Source organism: Diadema setosum, chromosome 7 (genome assembly GCF_964275005.1).
Source record: "Diadema setosum chromosome 7, eeDiaSeto1, whole genome shotgun sequence".
NCBI classification, from domain to species: domain Eukaryota; kingdom Metazoa; phylum Echinodermata; class Echinoidea; order Diadematoida; family Diadematidae; genus Diadema; species Diadema setosum.
This window is the reverse complement of record NC_092691.1, coordinates 16,369,451-16,390,705: the sequence shown is the minus strand read 5'-3', so window position 1 is coordinate 16,390,705 and position 21,255 is coordinate 16,369,451. Positions and strand designations below refer to the sequence as shown.

Here is a 21,255-nt window from a genome sequence, read left to right as displayed (position 1 = left end):
CAAGCTGTGCTCTGTATAATGAATGGTACAAAACAGGATGTAAAACTCCATAGAAACAACAATAAAGGGATTATCAGATTAAACTGAAATTGAGCTTTCTTCATTATCATATTCTATCCATGACTTATGCTAACTTTCAAAGTAGTAGCATCATCCTTTCAAAGGATATTAAGTTGAAATTGAAGTGTATAAAGGATTTGAAAAAAAGAGGCCTCCGAGACAAACCTAAATGCACCATCAAAGTACAAAAAATTGTTCTTGAAAAACTGATGAGAACACAATTTTCCATTCATTTTTTATGATTCCAGATTGTAGAATGATGTAGAAGAATTTGTAAGATGGCAATCTGCTGATATATAATTTTTAACAAACATGTTGGAATAATAGGAACCAGTGGGATTCGAACCTGTCAGCAGTTTGCTATCTTACAAATTTCATTTGTAGAGGGAGACAGTCTTATATAATACTCAGACCTCAACATTTAACCCTATGCTTAATAATCTCTTGTTTTCATTTAAAATGCCTTGTCCATCTTGGACTACTGAACATAGCAATGTTGGAATGTAGGAGCTTTGGTATTTGTTTCAAGTTCATTGTGTCACTGCCGGCAACCAGGGATAGGCTGTTGGTAGTGTCGCTGCCTGGAAAGCATTATAGGTGACAGGTTCGAATTCCTGTTTTTTTCTTTTTCTGATCAACAGCTGCGATCTTGCAATTTTCATTTGTAGAGGGAAACAAAATGGAAGAAAACTCACACCTCAAAGAATGCTGTTCCTAGGTTTGTTTGTTTGTTTTTTGCTAAGATTTTTTTTGGGAGTGGGGTGGGGTGAGGGGTTATGCCTGCTGTTTAAGGACATTCCTCAGTTAAAGTGAAGTCCATGTCATTTTCTTCAAACTTTCCATACTGTAACTTTGACCCATCCCAAGCCAAAATATGTAAATAAAACCATAGGTTCATGTGCTTGTTTTTCTTCTACGGGACTTTGAAGAATATGACTAATCTGCCATCCTGTACCAAAATGATAACGTTACAGGATCAAGACCATGATTGGCAAAAAAATCTGCAATGACAAACTTAAATAACCATAATTCTTTCAAAATCCACAATATTTTCACCAAATTTGCAAGAATTGCAGAAAAGGGTACCCAAAACGAGGAAAAGGTTTTAAAGTTAGGGTTTACACTCTCATTCTTGAGCAAGCAGCGCCCTCACGCGGCAGAAAACACCGAAATCTCTTAAATAATTCTCATCTACGTTTTCTGTTAGGGGTGAGCTAAAGGACAAGGTTCATAAAACTTATGCTGTACATTCAAATCCCATGTCATTTTCACGAAACTTGACCAAATTGTAGAAGAATTCATTTCATTTCATTTATTTCCAAATTCTCATTATAATACATGTGACAAAGAACAAGGTGAAGATAATAACATTACATTCGGTAACAGTATACATGTACAAGAAAAACAAGCACAATGAAGAAGAAAAAAAAAAAGATTTAGAAAAACAAAGAGGAAATTCTAAGAGAGAAAATGGAGGAGCCAGCAGAGGCCATTGGCCTTTCTACGGCTGGACTCCCACTTGAGATTTTTTTTTTGGTACATTATAAGATACACTTAAATGGAGGGAAAAAGACGATTAAAAAACAAGAAAAATAAAAACAGGCAAACTACGAGTGAAAAATATGTTTAAAAAAATACACATTGCAAACATTAAATGAACGTTTTCAGATCAAATTTCTGCAGAAATTTCAATTATAATTATTCAACAAATATATTTTATATCTACGTTTAAAAGAGGTAAGGGAAGAACATTACTTCATTTCATCAGGCACAGAATTCCAAACATGTACTCCTTGATATTTAACAGGTCTTTGCGATGTAACATATCTCAGAAGAGGTAAATATAAGTTACCAGTTTGTCTAGTGTTATATAAATGATTATTACCTATACGAGGTAGTTTTGCGAGGCAATTACAGTTGTTATTTTGCAGGGTCGGGAGTTCAGCGGGCGATATTAGAGGATATTACGAGCATCCGGGGTTTTACATATACAGTGGGCTCCCGTTATAACGAAATCCTCGGGACCGGCAGTTATTCTTTCGTCATATCGGAATTTTGTTATAACCGAACAAATAAACGATAGAAATACATAGAGTGTATGACATTGCAGCCCAAATTTTTACTTTGTTATAACCAGATTTTTGTTATAACCGCGTGTTCGTTATAACGGGAGTGCACTGTAAAACAGGGAGATGGGAAGAGAGATTCCACTCCTTCTCTTCCCACCTCATGTAAACATTCCAATCGACCGCGAAGAGAAAACATTCAAGGAATTCGCTGCGTGTCGATTACACGCACCGCAGAAGAACGCCGATAAATCAACTCATACAAGGTCGACCACTTCCACTAGTTCCAGCAGCACGACGCGTCAAACAATGACAAACTGCACAGTGACCATCAGTTATTACAACTCTCCAAATTGAAACAGAAGCAAAAATAAAGTGTAAAAGCGTTCAGATGTTTGAAGTTCGCCTGTTACAACTACATATGTATCTTTGAAGTTGGAGTTGAATGATATACATTGATGAACAATTTTTCAATTATTCGACATGTTGGTGATGATCTACAGGTAGTCAAATGTGGCTTGATCTATATCATAGTGTATAGCTGTATTCACATATTTTCTTAATTTACCTAGGGGATAGGTAATAATTATGATATTGACTGGCCTTGAGGGAGATACCAGATAGATATTGCCCGCACTGAAAGAATATTGCCCTCGTCTTCGACTCGGGCAATATTCTTTCAGTTTGGGCAATATTTCTGGTATCTCCCTCGAGGCCAGTCAATATTATATAAATATCTCTTGTATATTTGAACATATCATCAAAGACAGAGGGTAACAACTTATGAGTATACATATAGAGGCTGTTTGTAATTTACATATATATCAAATACAGTAAGAAGCTGGAGCTTTTTAAACAGAGGTTGGGAAGGTGTTGAAGGGTGAGAATTGACCTTTTCTGAAGTGTGAACACACGATTTAAAAGAGATTTTGCACATTGGCCCCAGATCATTGTACAATATATTAAATGTGGCAATATAGTGGCGTTATAAATATACAATAAAATCCTCAATGATAACAGATGTCTTATCCTATAAATCACACCTGTTGCATAGGATATTTTATGCAAAACATCATCTATATGGGGCGCCCAATTAAGATGTTCATCTAACATAACACCAAGAAATGATGTACAAGACACTCGCACTACCTTTTGATTATTTATAACAACATCAGCTATATCATCTGCAATTCTCTTATTTTTAATTTGTTTTCTTCATATTAACCAACAGCTTATTTGATAAAAACCATTGTTCAAGTTTGGGTATTTCAGTTGTTATGATAGATGTTATTTGGGTGGCGTTTCTACCAGATATAAATACATTTGTATCATCTGCAAAAGTAACTGAACTCAAATTACTACTAACATTTTGTATATCATTTATGTACAATAAAAATAATAAAGGGCCTAGAATAGATCCCTGGGGGACTCCTGAGGTAATTCTTAGAAACGTGGAGCTATTGCCATCAATACAAACAAATAAATATTTAAATGCTTACTTATTCCAGAAAAACAATTAAAAGTGGGGGTTCATGTGCTCGTTTTTGTGCTAGCAGTGCCCCCATGTGACAAATATCATCGTAAGTCCCCAAAATCTGGTCAGGAACCTATGCAGGGATGCCCTGACAGGGTGGGTTCATAAAACTTATGCTGTACATTCAAAACCCATGTCATTTTCACTAAACTTGACCAAATTGTAGAAGAAGGCCTACTAATTCCAGAAAAACAATAAAAAGTGGGGGTTCATGTGCTAGTTTTTGTACTAGCAGCGCCCCCATGCGACATATATCATCGTAAGTCCCCAGAATCTGGTCAGGAACCTATGCAGGGATGCTCTGGCAGGGTGCGTTCATAAATCTCACGCTGTACATTCAAAACCCATGTCATTTTCACGAAACTTGACTAAATTGTAGAAGAAGGCTTACTAATTGCAGAAAAAACAATAAAAAGTGGGGGTTCATGTGCTAGTTTTTGTGCTGGCAGCACCCCCATATGATTGTACTCATCCTAGGACCCCAAAATCTGGTTATAAACCTATCGTGGGTGCCCTGATTAGGTGGGGTTCATGAATGTCATGCTGTGTATACATGCAAAACCCATGTCATTTTTACGAAACTTTATCAAATTGTAGAAGGGTAAATTAATGCAGAACAATTGTAAAAATGGGGGGTTCATGCGCTCACTTTTGTGCTAGCAGAGCCTCCTTGCGACAGAAATCATCGTAAGACCCCGAAATAATCTGGTCAGGAACCAATGCAGGGATGTATGTACCCTGCTAGGATGCATGAATCTCATGTGGTTCACTCAAAATCCCATTTTCTTTTTCTTTTTCTTTTCAAAAACAAAAAACAAACAAAAAGTGTGTCACATATTTCAGTGATATGATGGAAAAATATTCAGAAAGGAAGGTCCATGTGTGTTTTTATGCCTCCGCCACGAAGTAGTGCCGGAGGCATTGTTTTCGGGTTGTCCGTCTGTCTGTACGTCCGTCCGCATTCGTTTACACGATAACTTGAGTAATATTGACTGGAATTTTACCAAACTTATTCCAAGTATAAAGTATGATGGGGCAATTACTTGATTAGATATTGGGTTAAATCGGCCAAAGGTCAAAGGTCAAGGTCAAATCATGAAATTGTATCTGTTTACGCGATAACTCAAGACTGGATCAAGCAAATTTCAGCAAACTTTGTCCAAGGATGATGTATGGTGGGACAATTACTTGATTAATTTTTGAGTGAAATCGGACAGAGGTCAAAGGTCGAAGATCAAGGTCAAATCCTAAAATTTATCTTTTTACGTGATAACTCAAAACTGGATGAAGCAGCTTTCACCAAACTTGGTCCAAGGATGATGTATGATACGGTAATTAGTTGAGTAGATTTTTGTGACATTGGCAAGAGGTCAAAGGTCAAAAGGTCAAGGTCAAATGCTAAAAATGTTGCTATTTCCCCATATCCATGCAATGCCCAAAGGTGTTTTCTTGAAACTTAGTGTAGACATGTACTACTGCATAAAGATTCTCCAGAGAGTTTCATGTCATAAGGTCAAAGGTCAAAAGGTCAAAGATTAGGTGAAAATGTTACAATTTCACTTTCCTCACAAATGGTTCGATGTATCTTCATGGAACTTGGTACATACACATGTACTGGCTGGCAGGGATTATCTAGGGAATTTAGGGGTCATGGGTCAATAGTCAGAGGTCAAAGGTCAAGGTCAACTCGTCAAAATTTTACTATTTCCCTCATATTACTAGTATTTGCAATGCTTGCATTATTATTTTTAAAACTTAATATACATATATTACCTAATGGAGATTCTCTCGGAAATTTCCTGCCAGAAGGTTAAAGGTCAAAGGTTAAGGGTCAAGGCCAGGTTTAAATAAAAAAAAACTATTTTATACTGTAATTACACTCTTTCTTTATACCTTGAAAATTACTCAATGCATAAACTTATAAAAGGGTCAGTCAGAAGTCAAGTAAAAGTCCTCAATTCCCCAAATACATGTACCTGCACTCCTTAATAGACAATCATAGCAAATTAGTAGTTCAAGGAAAGTGAACATTCAAGATATTTCTGACAAACCTGTCATTTCAATATTTTGCCAGTTATGTGAAACTGTTGTCTCACATTGTGAAGACATTATACTATAGACCTATTGGGAGAATCATGCATTATGGCGGAGGCATCAGTTGCCATAGCGACATTTCTAGTTGTTATTATTTCCCTTACACAGCCATAATGACATTATGTGGACGCAAGCGTGGAAAACTCCACATTGACATGCTTGTTTGTTCGTTTATTTTACTTGCTGTAACCATGTACAGAAAATGATAATGGAGGAAGAAGAATAAATGTATGGGAGTGTTGGCATTAGTCTGACGGTCCTCCAAAGGAAAAACAAATCTTAATATAATAACATTGATTGTAGATTTCATGTGTTGGTTGTTGCAGTGGTTGGTAAAGTGCGTGTTGTGAACTATGGAGATGAACCTTGAGTACCCCCCCCCCCCCGAAAAGTAAAAGATTCTTTAATTCTCCTTTTGTTACACCAGATTTAGAAATCAGATATTAATATCTGAATGCTGAAAGTGATGAATACATGTTTGGTAATACACGCACTTTCATGAACTTTTATTTTGTAACCTAAAATTAAACTAGAAATGTCGCTATGTCGACTGGTATATGCCTCCGCCATAATGCATGATTCTCCTAATAGGTCTAGATAGTGCATGTGGACAATGTGTGATTACATTTTCACAAAATTGGCAAAATATTAAAATGACAAGTTTGTCAAAAAAGTGTTGAATGTTCACCTTCCTTGACCTAGGTTTAACTGGATGAATAGGAGAGCATGTATTTGGGGATTTAAGGACTTTAACTTGACTTTGACCCATTCATACAAATTTATAAAAATGCATTGAGTAATTTTCAAGTTATGGAGAAAAAGTGCAATTTCTGTATCCAGAATTGAATAGTCTAGTAAATTGTTACCATTTTCATCTGGCCTTTGACCCTAAAATTCATAAAATAATCACTGTCAGGCAGAACATGCATAAATATGTAGTTAATTTCAAGATAACTTGAGCCACTTCCGAGATATGGAGGAAAAAGTTAGTTCAGCACTTCCACTTGATCTTTGACCTTTTGACCTTTGAGGCAAAAAAAAAAAAAAGAAAAAAAAAAACCTTCAAGAGAATCTCTATTTTTATTAGGTTATACATCCATACACCAAATGTAAAAAAAAAAAAAAAAATCCTGCTGGCATTGCATAAACATGAGTGAAATAGTAAAATTTTTAAGTGTTGCCCTTGACCTTTGACCCCTGATCTTTGACCCCATGAACCCTAAATTCTCTAGATAATCACTGCCAGTCAGTACATGTATATATCTATGTTCCATGAAGATACCTTGAACTATTTCCAAGGTACAGAGAGAAAAGTGAAGTCTTAATATTTTTACTTGACCTTTTGACCTTTGACCTTTGACCTCATGACCCAAACTTTCACCACAGAATCTTAATTGGGTAATACACGTATACACTAAGTTTCAAGAAAATGTCTTCAGGCATTGCATAGATATGGTGAAAATAGTGACGGACGGACGGACGGAAGGACGGACGGACAACCCGAAAACATAATGCCTCCGGCACCACTTTGTGGCGGAGGCATAAAAAAACCAGCAATATTTTGTATTAGTAATGACAAGTTTAGGTCTAATTTAGAATTTAACAGAGATAGCCTACTCAGATTGTTTTAGTTGTTAGACCTAAAGATGAAATGTGTGTCATTTTGTTTTGTTGTTGTTGTTGTTTTAACACCTACTAACGTGTGTAGTCTTAGTAGACTAGTAGTCCCCGACTTGGGCCTGTAGGCCCTAGGTACCTCAGCACTCAACTTGACCATGTTGATGAACAGATAATGAACTGCATGTCACAAAACAGATCTTATGGATTGAAAATGGAAACAGCTCAGTTCCACTTCCAAGCTTCCCGATTCCGTCGATCAGTGTTGTGCTATACCATAGCCATGGTTGCGTAGTACGTACAGATTGTAACGCGTACAGTCGGCACGCGAGCGGAGCGAGGCCGCCCAGCGCGGCCTGGTGGGAAGCTGTCCGGTATCCGTACGTACCACACTCTAGCTCGATCTACTAGCCTCTGCTCAGCTCAGCTAGCACAGCTCATCACTCGTGCGTGCGCTTCTACGCTCTTTGTTACGTCACTGCCAACCTGCGCAGCTAGGATGCGCACAAACACAAACTGAGGAACGTCCTTAAAAGCCAATGTGACAGTCTCTGGGCACATCATAAACTTTTTGCGTAACAAATCTAGTAAGCACTGTTGGTACCATACCATCCCATGCCATTTAAATATCCTGTGCCAAGGAGTCATTAACGAATAATACTGATTGTATTAGTGAAAGTGTGACAAAATTGATGTGTATTCTAAATTAAATTGTAAGAAGTACGGAGTACTCCTTGTGCTTAGGCCAGAAAGTGGCACTAGTGGAGCCAGCAAAAGATATCTCTCACCTCCCACGCCGTGGGACTTTCTCCTCGAAAACTATGATGTGAACGCTCACTGGGACTTGTCCCCTCGTCCCCTTACTTTTTTTTCCATATCTTGCAAATGGTTCAAGGTATCTTCATGGAACTTATGCATGTACTGACTGGCAGTAATTATCTAGGGAATTTAGGGGGTCATGGGTTAAAGGTCGGGGGGGGGGTCAAAGTTCAAGGTCAACTCTTCAAAATTTTACTATTTCCCTTATATTATGCAATGCCTGCCGGATTTTTCTTGAAACTATAAATGTATTACCTAATAGAGATCCTCTGGAAAGTTTCTTGCCATAATGTCAAGTGTCAAAGGTCAAGTGAAAGTTTTATAATTTTACTACAGGTTTTCCCGCCCAATTTTATCAGATTTGCATTCGATTTAACAATGCAGTCATTCAAGTTAATTTGATTGATCGCTGAGACCAACTTTCAAAAACATAACTAGTTCATTCAATTTAATTTCATCAGCATGCGATTTCATGAGTTTCTCACACAAGCGTGTAGAAAGGGCATTCAAATTACAATTGTATGCAAGTGCAACGCATTCAAATTCGCATCAGCACCGCTGTGGAGAGCATTAAGGGATTTAAATTCATGAAAGGCAAACAATTACAAAGTATGGGCAGTCTTTTTATGCCTCCGCCAACGAAGTGGCCGGAGGCATTATGTTTTCGGGTCGTCCGTCCGTCCGTACGTCCGTACGTCCGTACGTCCGTCCGTCCCGTTTTGTTTTTGTCGATATCTCAAGAACCGTGTGGTGGTTTTGCATCAAACTTGGTATGAGGGTATATCCTTGGGGGATGATACTTTGTGTGGATTTTAGGGTCACAGGGTCAAAGGTCAAAGGTCACAGGTTATTTTGTGAAAAAAAAATTGAAATTTCATGTTTTTCTCCATATCTCGCAAATGGTTCAAGGTATCTTCATGGAACTTAGTATATATGCTTGTACCGATGGGCAGTGATTATCTAGGGAAGTTGGGGGTCATGGGTCAAAGGTCAGGGGTCAAAGGTCAAGGTCAACTCCTCAAAATATAACTACTTTCCTTATATTTATGCAGTGCCTGAAGGATGTTTTTAAAACTTGATGTATGCATGTATAACCCAATATATATTCTGTGGGAAGTTTCTTGCCAAAAGGTCAAAGGTCAAAAGGTCAAAGGTCAAGTGAAAGTGCTAAATTGCACTTTTTCTTCCATATCTCAAAAATAACTCAAGGTATTGTCATGAAACTTACATATTTATGCATGTTCTACCTAACAGTAATTCTCTTTGGAACTGTGGGGTCAAAGGTCAAAGGCCAGGTTTCGATAATACTATTTTACCATTTGATACTGAAATTATACTTTTTCTCAATACCTTGAAAATTACTCAATGCATAAACTTGTAAAAGGGTCAAAAGTCAAGTGAAAATCATCAGTTCCCCCAAATACCTGCACTCTGACGTTTTAATCATTCATCCAATTGAACCTAGTTCTAGGAAAGTGAACATTCAGCACATTTGTGGCAAACCTGTCATTTTAATATTTTGCCAATTGTGTGAAACTGTCATCACACATTGTCAAGACATTGTACTATAGACCTATTAGGAGAACCATGTATAATGGCGGAGGCATACACCAGTCGCCGTAGCGACATTTCTAGTTTGTTTTTGCTTTTATTCTTTGTAGATACTCAGCTGTTGAATATATATGCAAAATTAATATATTGTGAAATGTGATTTTTGACTCATACCAGTAGCTAATAACTCGTATAACCCCCCCCCCCTTTACACAATTTTAGCCGCTGCTACATTACAGAGTATGCGTGAACATCTTGAATACGGACAGAATTTACAACCAGCAAAACTGGCAATATAACCCTTCAAGTGGCTAAGTAGGTCTGTCACAGCTGATCCGATTGCGGCAACTTATGATATGGACACGGGGAACTAAGGAATGGAATCAAAATTCATAATGCGAAATTGTGTTCCTATAAATGAAAGTGAAACTGGTATTTGGCACGAATTTGAACGTCTATCCAGCTGGCACATTGAAATTGAATGCCAACTTTGAGTTGTGAAATTTAATGAATTTCTCTCTAAATTGAATGAAATAGAGTCTGAAAGGAATGACATGAAATGAAATTGAATGCTCAAAGAATTAAAGATGAACCGCGAGAGGAGAGCAGTGACCAGAATCGCTTGAATTTAAACGCCTTTTCATTAATTCGAATGCAAAAAAAACCCCACCCTATATTTAAAACTGAAATTACACTTTTTCTTTACATTGAAAAATTACTCAGTGCATAAACTTATAAAAGGGTCAAAAGTCAAATAAAAATCCTCACATCCCCAAACACTTGCACTCTTAGACAGTATTCAGCCAAGTAAACCTAGTTCAAGGAAAGTGAACATTCAACACATTTGTGACAAACCTGTCATTTTGATATTTTGCCAGTTATGTGAAACTGTCATCACACATTGTCAAGACATTCTACTATAGACCTATTAGGAGAACCATGCGTTATGGCGGAGGCATACCGGTCGCCATAGCGACATTTCTAGTTTTTCTGACTATGGTGTCAGTATGCATTAATTATTCAACTAAGGTATGGTGAGCATGTTCTGAAAATGTCACCCTCTATAGCCCATCTCTATTTTTCTACACCAAAAGTGAGTTGATAAATGTAGGCATAGAGATTCGTACAAGCATATAATATGTCACTGTGTGTGTATTGTAGTTTGGGAGGAGTGTGTGGTGCTGGTGCAAGTTACATGTAAGGGATTACATGGCCTGTATCAATGCATCTACTTGTAGCAATGCGGGGAATCAATCGTACATAAACCTAAGTGCTATCTTAATTCTCCCAGCACCACACACTTTTTTTTCAAAAACCATAGTACAAAGTTTTTTCACCTGATAAGACTTTCTGCAGGAAACTGTGAGAATACTTGTACATGTACAATTGTATGTAAATGAGGCTTGTCTGGAAAATTGCTACCCATCTAACTGGATTGCCTACACAGTTAACTTGTAAATATAAGCATTGGAACTTTTTTTTTTTAAACATAGTTTGTGCTTCAACCAAGTGGAGTACATTATGTCAATTGATACTGGGTACTTGAATAGTAATTTGTCAAATGATGCTTGTCATGGCTCGTAGTTACATGTACTCCCATATTACTCTGCTTTGAATATTCTGCAGTGTGTCCATCGATACAAACTGTGTACATTAAAACTGTCCACTCCTTTGTACTTCCCACCATGTCAACCTCTGGCAGTCCATGGCTACATGGGAAGATCACTCGAGAGAGGGCAGAGCAGCTGCTGAAACCATGGCAAGATGGCCTTTTCCTCGTCAGGGAGAGTACTCATTACCCTGGCGACTTCACACTCTGTGTCTGTATCTCGGGCCGTGTTGAGCACTACCATATCATCACCACTACCAGTGGTAATGGGACTAGCCAGGTCCTTACAATTGATGAAGATGTCTACTTTCCCAACCTGAGGGCGCTTGTACAGGTATGCAACTCATGTCCTTGTACGTGTATCTTCTTTTTTGCTGTCGTGATAAGAACACAGAGTACACTCCATTCCAAACACTACCACACTGACTTCTCTAGGTAAAGTCAGTGACAATGAGTATTTTTCCAGAATTGGAAAGCCATTTGCAAATCTGGTGATTATTGTGGCTTCCTAGCAGAATTTTTTAGTGTTACATACAGACTGTTACATCGTATGTGTTGCTGTGCGATGTAGCCCACAAAAAGTGAGTGCCTGTACAATAGTTCAAATTGAAGTTTGAAAGAGGAGCTACTTCATTTTACATTGATAGATAACTCATCACAATTGGATGTTCATAATCCACCCAAGGAAAGTGATAAATGAAGTATGTATAAGAAATCTGGTTTTGAGAAAAGCAGGGCATTCAGACGCAACAAAAAAAAAAATAATACTAGAATGGTAGCTATACCAAAACGGTATAGCTATACGATGAATTTATACGTCTGAAGACGTAGATGAAGACTAACGAAATGATGTACAATGAAATGACGTATAGTGAAATGACGATCAGACCATCGTTTTGAACTAGAACTCGATAATGAATCAGCGTTCTGTGTGCGTCTGAACGTATGGCGACCATAGAACGGTATAACTGGGTGGGGCTTAATGGGAGCGTGCACGAAAGGTGACCCCACAGCTGTCACTCATGACTATAACAGCATGCGCAGTGGGAACCTGCATATATATATGTACAACGTTTCCCAGAACGGTCAAAATTAGTGTCTGAACGGTCTGTTGGCTATACGATGATTCTTCATACGTCGTTTTGTTATCGAGTTTTGGTATAAAATGACATGTGTCTGAATAGGGGGAAGAGGATTTGCAGTGAAGAAGGTCTGTTCAGTGCATTGAGTCACCTCTTATTGTGGAATAGAAGGGGTATTTTAAACTTTGCGGCAACCACTATGAAAGGATTTACAGATTGGAATTACCGTGTATCATAAAAATGGTACACTCAAGGAGACTGTACATGTTGTTCTTCTAATTCCAAAAGACAAAGCTGTGTAAATAAAGATGGAATTTCATTGCAATTGAGTCTGCAATTTCAAATTGAAAATGAGCCTTTATTGGTGTGAATTATGCTAATGAGTTGACAAGCCTAAATGTCACAACGTAAGAGGTGCACAACTCACATACTGATTACAAGCGCCCGCATGTGCGTGCCTGAATTTGTACTGAGTAGCAGACGACAAGTAGGCCTACACTTGTGTGTACAACCAATGAACATACACATGGTGTATACACTGTACAGCACTCATGCGTGTGTAGCATAGCGCCTACAAGATACCTGGAATGTAGGCTGTGCTTATGAAGTTATGTGAAGAGCGCTATTAAGGCTCCTGTAGGAATCGTCAAAAAAACTGGAATCTATCTCGGGAAATCATTTCTCCAATTTTTTGTCGAGCCCACCGGAGATGCGGGGAGACTAAGGGATCGCCTGCGGGGTCTGTCCGTCCGTCCTCTCCGTAACGCTACATAAGCTTGAATAACTCTTTACTGACAACTTCAATTTAAATCAAACTTGGAGGGAAGAGTGGTTATGCAAAGTTACACATTTAACCAAACATGAAGTCCACCTCAAGGTCAAAGGTCAGAGGCAGGGGTCAATGAACTTTAGGGCCCAATGTTAAGTTTTTACAGCGCATTTCGATTATGGCTCATAACTTTTGATGTATATGTCTGTTTGTGACCAAACTTGGATGGTATATGTTCCTTTGGGAGTTGAAAGTCACCATAAGGTCAGAGGTCACAGACAGGGGTCAACAAACTTTTAGGGCCCAATGTTAAGTTTTTACGGCGCGTTTCGATTATGGCTCATAAATTTTGTTCCCTATGTCCGTTTGTGACCAAACTTGGATGGTAGATGTCCCTTGGGGAGTTGAAGTTCATTACAAGGTCAAAGGTCGCAGACAGGGGTCAACAAACTCTTCGGGCCCAATGATATGTTTTACCGTGCATTTCAATTATGGGTCATAACTTTTGATCCCTATGTCCTTGGGAGCTGAAGGTCACTACAAGGTCAAAGGTCATAGGCGGGTCAATGAACTTCCAGGGGTTAGAAAAACAATTTCTTCTACGCGAATGGGCGAGACACACTTTGGCACTTGCCTTGTTCTGGGTCATGATTTCCCGAGTTTCAATGGAACAGAATGTGTCCAAAGATTTGGATTTAGCGCGGCAGCTAGACTCCGCCCATAGCAACGAGGGAATGATCTTGTTGGTCAGTGGGTGGCATCCTGGTTACTGATTGGTCATGCATAGACCACTGGCGCTAAGCTTGAATGAACATCGGAAGTTGCCAGGAGCATACCTTATATTGTCATGAGGTGAAAACTGTCTTGCCTCCCCTTGATCATGATAGCGTCGAAAGAAAACTTTGAAGGCTGTTTTCTCGAAACGCTGATTTCTTTAGCCACCCGACATGTGCTACTAAAATCATTGATTTATCTGCAACCAAGTGCTTTTATGATTCGTTTTATATATGAAATTAAAGTGGAAGAGTAAGTGTAGTGGACACATATGGTATTACAAAGCTCCCCGCGTAATCTGGAGGGGTCGGGAGATAAGTTTTTCTCCTGTTTAAGCATTGGCTGTTATTGGCCTGTGCGAACCACACAACATGAAGCCCAGTATGTTGGCATTACACTAAACCATGCACAGTTCTATCGAACCCGCCAACAACCACAGCAACGAGTATATACGCGCGCTACGGCATGCAGACACAAAATGGCAATAAGAAAAGACACAGCAGTCTCATAATTTTGGCAAATGCATCATCGGAACAAACTTTCATTCATTTGATCCACAAAATATCCTCTTTTTTAGAGTTTTACGTAAAGTCACAATGCCTTCCTTGTAATGCATAGAAAGAGGCAGCTATGCTAACTTCTACACACACTGTTTTACATGTTAACAACCTTCACACTACGACGACACTGATTAGGACGATCATACGAACCCATTTTCTCATATTTATATTCATGCCCCCTTGTTGAGCTGTCACACTCAGACACATGCACTGAATGCATACTATGCATGAACAGGGATAAGTATTAAGAGTATGAGCTGCATGTGAGGAAGGTGACTCTCCGCATTGCACTGAATCGAAGGGGTGGTAGGGTGTATGAGTGCATGAGTAGAAACAGACAATGCTCGATAAGATTGACCGCCTCTACTGTACTACATCTCACTGCCTAACGGCAAATGTTTACATTGCAGGTGGCATAATCTCTCGGGAATTGGTTGGAAGATTTACTTATCATTTTTAGACATTAATGAAAACAGTGGAAGTGTTTCAGCCAAATTTGTCCCAATAAAGCGGTTCATGGTTCTGACTATTAAGTGGTGGAAATAACACATGAAAAATTTGTTACATGACGCTTCGTTGCACTTAAGCAGGGTTCCTGCTAAAGTGGTTCCCAGCTGTCCAAAGTACTTCCTCAATCCCCTCTTCCATTTCTCCTGTTCAGTGTATAGACATTCTCCCTCATTCTTTCTTTCATTTCTTCCTTTAATTTTGTTTTTGTCCTATTCCTTTCAATCATATCCCCTCATTTATGTCATGTCATGATGTCGTGTCTCTGTTGTTTGTTCCATTTTGTCTTAATTATTTTTGTGTTATGTCTTGTAATTGCAATACAAGTATTTTTGAAAAAAAATTCTTGAGTAGTCCACAATCTACAAGCATCACTTTTTAGTGGACCTCTCACCTCTCTTTTTCCCCCTCTAAACATCACTTTGTATTTTTAATTTATCTTTATTAGTTTGTTGACTATTGTTTATTTTTCTTACTTTGTAATGTATATATGCTTATGATTGAATTCCTGATTTACTTTGTGTATGTTTTGTTGGAAGAAAAATGAGAATGAAATAAATGAATTGAATTGAATTGAATTGAATTGAATTGAATTGAATTGAATTAACAGGTGAGTACTTACATATTATTATCACATCCACAAAATATGATGTGACTGGCAATATTACTGCAATGTACTTGTTCCTGTGTAAACTGAAGTAGAAATCAAAGGTCAAAACTGGGGCCTGTTTCTCCAAGCTCTGGGATCAATCCTAAGTTCAATTCAGTTGATCTCGGGGGCAGTTGTGGGATCGATCATTCCCAAATAGTTAGGAACTGTTTCACTATTAAGCAATTTGGGAATGATACAGAGCTAGGAATTGAACCCAAAGTTGGGATTGATTCGGATCAGACCCAAGTTGGGAAGGATACATTACACTTGCTGAGTTGCGCGCTTATGATTGTTACGTCATCATAGCGATGACCTCACACAGAAGCGTCATAATGGCAATGAAGTGATACAATTTGCGATGTGCTCGTATGTTACATAGAGTGAAAAGAGAGAAGAGCAAAAAAGTAGGAATGAAGGGAAGGAAGAAAGAAAGGAGGAAAGAAAAAAAAAGAAAATAAAGAGGAAGAGGGTGAGGAAAATGTCATATGTAGTATCTATACTAGTAACACGCCAAGGTTAAGTATGTTGCCCAGTATAATAATTATAAAGACTTCTCAAAGGGTGAAATTATCAATATAATATATGTTGAACCTCATACAGAATTTTGTGCTAGTTTCACCTATACGCCACCTAGGGCATGTAACACACATGATTCAGTAGTACATATCTCATACATATACTATATAAAACGTATCTGTTCCTCTCACACTTAGGACAGTAATTGCTGTCAAATTAATGTTCGGAACAATATTGTATTATTCATTTATTATATGTTGTACAAATTGTATTCTTTATTTGGTATATATAATTGTTTTTTGTTTGCCATTTTCTTCTTTGTTGACATGTTTGAACATATATGTACATGTATCTATCTTTTCATCTTTGAAGTGCCATGAGCACTAAAAGGTGGACCTGTGCGCTATACAAGAAGTCACTATTATTGCTACTATTACTGCATCAATATTATATGGTTACATGTATATATAATATATTTAGTAATAGATACACAAAACTCACAGTGCGCCAACAAAACCATCAACTATAGCACTCGATAAAATATCAGTCAACTACAACACTCGAGACACTTCTGAATAAGTCAACCGATACAAAAATATTCACATTAGATGCAATTTAATCAGGCAATGTCAAAATGCCAGAGGAAAAAATAATTGCAATGAATACACACTCTTCCAATTATCTGAAAGCCTGTACTTGGGTTTCAACACCACTACATCACATTCACAAGTGAAGGGCAAATCATTTACATCTGGGTGTGTTAAGATCACATAGAAGAATGGTAATTGAAGTCATGAATGAATAAAATCACAAACCAATGAAATTCTTAATATGCATCTTTCTTCTTTATACAATGTATACAGTAGCCTTTCTCTTCTCTTGCAGCTGAAAAATTATTCAAATTCAAATCAAATTCATGGTAGAAACATACACATTACAACATGAGACAACCCCATTCAGATACTCTTTTAAGCCTCCAACACAACACATTTTTGTCAAGTCCATCGCAGGTGAGGGGAGACTTTCCGTCCGTCGTTCGTCCATCCGTCGTCCGTCTGTCCGTCCGTCGTCTGTCCGTAATGCTACAGAAACTTCAATAACTCTTTACTCCGGGCTTCAATTGCAATCAAACTTCGAGGGAAGAGGGATCATACAAAGTTTCACATTTTACCATATATGAAGGTCACCTCAAGGTCAAAGCTCACAGGCAGGGGTCAATGAACTTTAGGGCCCAACGTTAAGTTTTTATGGCGCGTTTCTATTATGGGTCATAACTTTTGATCCATAGGTCTGTTTGTGACTAAACTTGGATGGTAGATGTCCCTTGGGGGTGGATGATCACCACAAGGTCAAAGGTCACAAGCAGGGGTCAACAAACTTTTAGAGCCCAATGTTAAGTTTTTATGGCGCGTTTCAATTATGGGTCATAACTTTTGATCCATAACTCCATTTGTGACTAAACTTGGATGGTAGATGTCCCTTGGGGAGTGGATGGTCACCACAAGGTCAATGGTCACAAGCATGGGTCAACGAACTTTTAGAGCCCAATGTTAAGTTTTTATGGCGCGTTTCTATTATGGGTCATATAACTTTTGATCCATAGGTCGGTTTGTGACCAAACTTGGATGGTAGAAGTCCCTTGGGGGAGTGGATGGTCACCACAAAGTCAAAGGTCACAGGCAGGGGTCAATGAACTTTAAGGGCCCAATGTTAAGTTTTTATGGCACGTTTCTTTTTAGCCATAAATTTTTACCCTTTTATATTTCTCTTTATCTGTTATATCTCTTTTTTAATCTGTTATATCCCATTCGCGTACAATTTCTTGTACGCGAATGGGCGAGACACATTATGGCACTTGCCTTGTGTTTTTTTTTCCATGTTAAAGGTCAAGAGTGAAGTAGCATACGCAGAACACGGAGAATGGAAAGGAGAGAAAGTAGCATATTATGCACACCAGGGAGAATGAAAATGAGAGAATCATAGCAGTGCAAGAAGAGAGCTATGCGAAAAATAAGTTCAAGAGAAATTGAGCAAGAAAGAAAAAGTATGATAACATACTTGGATTTGAGAGGAGGGATGGAAGAGACTAAATATTTATAAAACTTTGACACACAATTACATCGACAAAGAAAAGTGGAGAAACAAGCAAGGACTATGACTAAAATGGCTTACTCATTGCCTTAGATGGTTTTGATTTGAATCTAGTCAGATAAAACAAATACATAATGTAACAAATCGGCTATTCATTATGCACATAATACCATGGTTATCTTAGTGATCTGATACAGAATGATTACAAAAAAAAATGAAATTATAAGCTCACAAACGTTCACAATAATGAGATAAATTCAATATAGTGTCAAAAGTTAAAGAGTTGGGTTTCGAGGTAAAAGTATTCACCAGGCAAAGATTAAGTTTCCAGGAGTCTGCTAACAGCATACTCTTGTACTTGCTATCAACACATTCACAGTAAAATGTTTGTACAACAATGCCTTAACTTTCATGTTAAATGACTTATGAAAGAATACCATTGTTGGTACACAGGGAGACCAAAATCAAAAGTAACTTTTTATTCCCTTATCACCTCTGAAACAACTGTTGTGGTATTTGTGTGGACTTGTTATGTGGAGGTTGGAGATGAATAAATTGTTACATTACTGCTGACTAGGCTTATTCAGAAATTGCAAGACAGAATTATGCCACAGGACTTTGCAGATCCCACTAGCTTATAGTCCGGGAGCCAGCGGGGGTCAGCCTATCTGAAAAGGTTACCATTTTTTATGTATATATAGCAATTTTAGTACATATGCCCCTGAGTATGGAAATGCACGTCTGGCTGGTCATCGGTGGTGGGTGTGGCCAGGAGGGCGATAAAAAGGACCCCCCAAAATTAGGCTAGCGTAGCTGAAAAAGTCACCTCTTGAAACCTGTGGGACATTATCAGGCATAACCCAAGATTCAATAAAACACCATTGCCAGACATTTTGGGTGGTGGGGCATAGCCGCCAGATGGAAAATATTGGCATGTCAGAATTAGGCTAGCCCAGCTGAAAAAGTAACCCCACGAAAACCACTGGAACTTGTTCTTTACACTTACAGGACTAATGCATGACCATTGCCAGACATTATTAGTGGTGGGTGGTAGCCGCCAGATGCCCCCAAAGACCCAACTCTTTCCAGCTCGGCTAGCCTAGCTGAAAAAGTAACCCCATGAAAACCACTGGAACTTGTTCTTTACACTTAGAGGACAAATGCATGACCATTGCCTAGCCTAGCTGAAAAAGTAACCCCATGAAAACCACTGGAACTTGTTCTTTACACGTACAGAATAAATGCATGACCGTTGCCAGACGCTTTAAGTGATGGGGCATAGCCCCCAGAAGCCCTCAAAAACCCAATTTTACCAGCTAGGCTAGCCTAGCTAGAAAAGTAACTTCCTGAAACCCATTTGAACTTGTTCTGTACACTAAAGGGATAAATGAATGGTTGTTGCCAAACGTTTTACGTGTTGGGGATCAGCCACCAGACTAGCCTTTTGTCAAGGCCCTCTCGCTGTAATGGGCGAGCGAAGCGAGCCCAGCCGAGCGCGCCAGCGCGAGGGCCTTTTGAGATCTGCTTCACACATTATTATTCATGACACGTGAACCCTTCTGAATACTCATTTTAATGGCTTCCGGTCAACCAATGGAATGGCGCGCTCCCCGCATCCTCAGCCTTGGTGGTCATGCCTGTTCGCTTGCATCACTGACCACCCGAGGAGGTCTGCCACGGAACTCTACACACTCTGTGTGTAGAGTTCTGTGAGGTCTGCGGCAGCGGCGTGCATTTGCTCTATTCAAATCGGGTTCGAGCAGACAGACACGCTGATTGGACCCCGACTTTTGCTCCCGAAATCGGGGAGCAAAAGTCGGTAATTCAAAGGGCTAACAAAAGGATGCGAAGCAGATCTCAAAAGGCCCTCGCGCAACCCCACTCAGCTGGGCTCTCTTCACCATACAGCGAGAGGGCCTTGACAAAAGGCTACCACCAGACGCCCTCAAAGACCCAATTTTTCCAGCTAGGGTAGCCTACCTAAAGAGTAACTATAACCTAGTGAAACCCACATGAACTTGTTTTTTAACTCAACTGTTGCATGAATGACCTTTGTTAGACTTTTCAAGTAGTGGGGTGAATTCAACTGCCAGACAGCCCGGAGACACCATCTCCATGCGCATGCACGCAAGCACACACACACACGCACACACACACGCACACACACACATACACAGACACCAACACCACAACCACAACCATCACAATCACCAATAATGGTATGTAATGACGATGGACCCTTCCATCGCCAAGTAAAATGGTTCTGTCATCTTTCGTAGGGATATTGCCACCCTCTTTTACATGTATTAATGGGGGAGTTTCTTGAGCGCACAGGGACACATGCTTTGAAATATCATATAGGGCTAGTGTTGAGACGAAATACTGTAGAAATATGAGAATATACAGTGCTGTGGTTTTGGTAAAAGAAATAGGGTACAGTATTCATCGCATAATCGGGCATCTGATAATCGGGAACCTCGCTTAAATGACATACGCTTCCCAGAAACATTTCCAATGCATGTTATTTTCACTGGATAATCGGGCGGGGACCTCTGATAAACGGGACAATTTTTCTTCAAGCGATCTTTGATTTTGTTGATATTTTACACAAAAAATCTACCAAAATACCACAGCAATATTTCAAAGATTCCCTATCAGTTGTCGTTTTAATACATCAAACTTACCAAGCAAGCTTCGGACTGGTGTGTTTTGACCTCCGTCCATCCAGTACACGTACATGCATAGCCACGAAAGCACCGTGTATAAGTATCCATGCCATTGCGAAACACATGCTTCCGCGAACATTCTTCTCCCCTACATATAAGCAAAGCAATGTGCAGGGAGAGCTAGAGGGTCGCGCCGAGGGGTACATGTACAGTACATGTACAGTACGTCAGTATGCATGTGTGTGTGTGCACTACATATACGTGTCGTATGCCGTTAGTGTATGGTGA

At 39.0% G+C, this 21,255-nt stretch overlaps 1 protein-coding gene across 1 annotated transcript in view; it reads left to right on the top strand.

Annotated features, from left to right (window-relative positions):
* The window catches only part of LOC140230388 (tyrosine-protein kinase CSK-like), a 123,574-nt gene that overhangs the window by 51,385 nt on the left and 50,934 nt on the right, over nucleotides 1-21,255 (top strand). Inside the window, exon 3 of the mRNA XM_072310537.1 lies at nucleotides 11,444-11,684. Within this exon, the coding sequence (XP_072166638.1) occupies nucleotides 11,444-11,684 (241 nt within the window). The remainder of the gene's footprint in view (nucleotides 1-11,443; nucleotides 11,685-21,255) is intronic.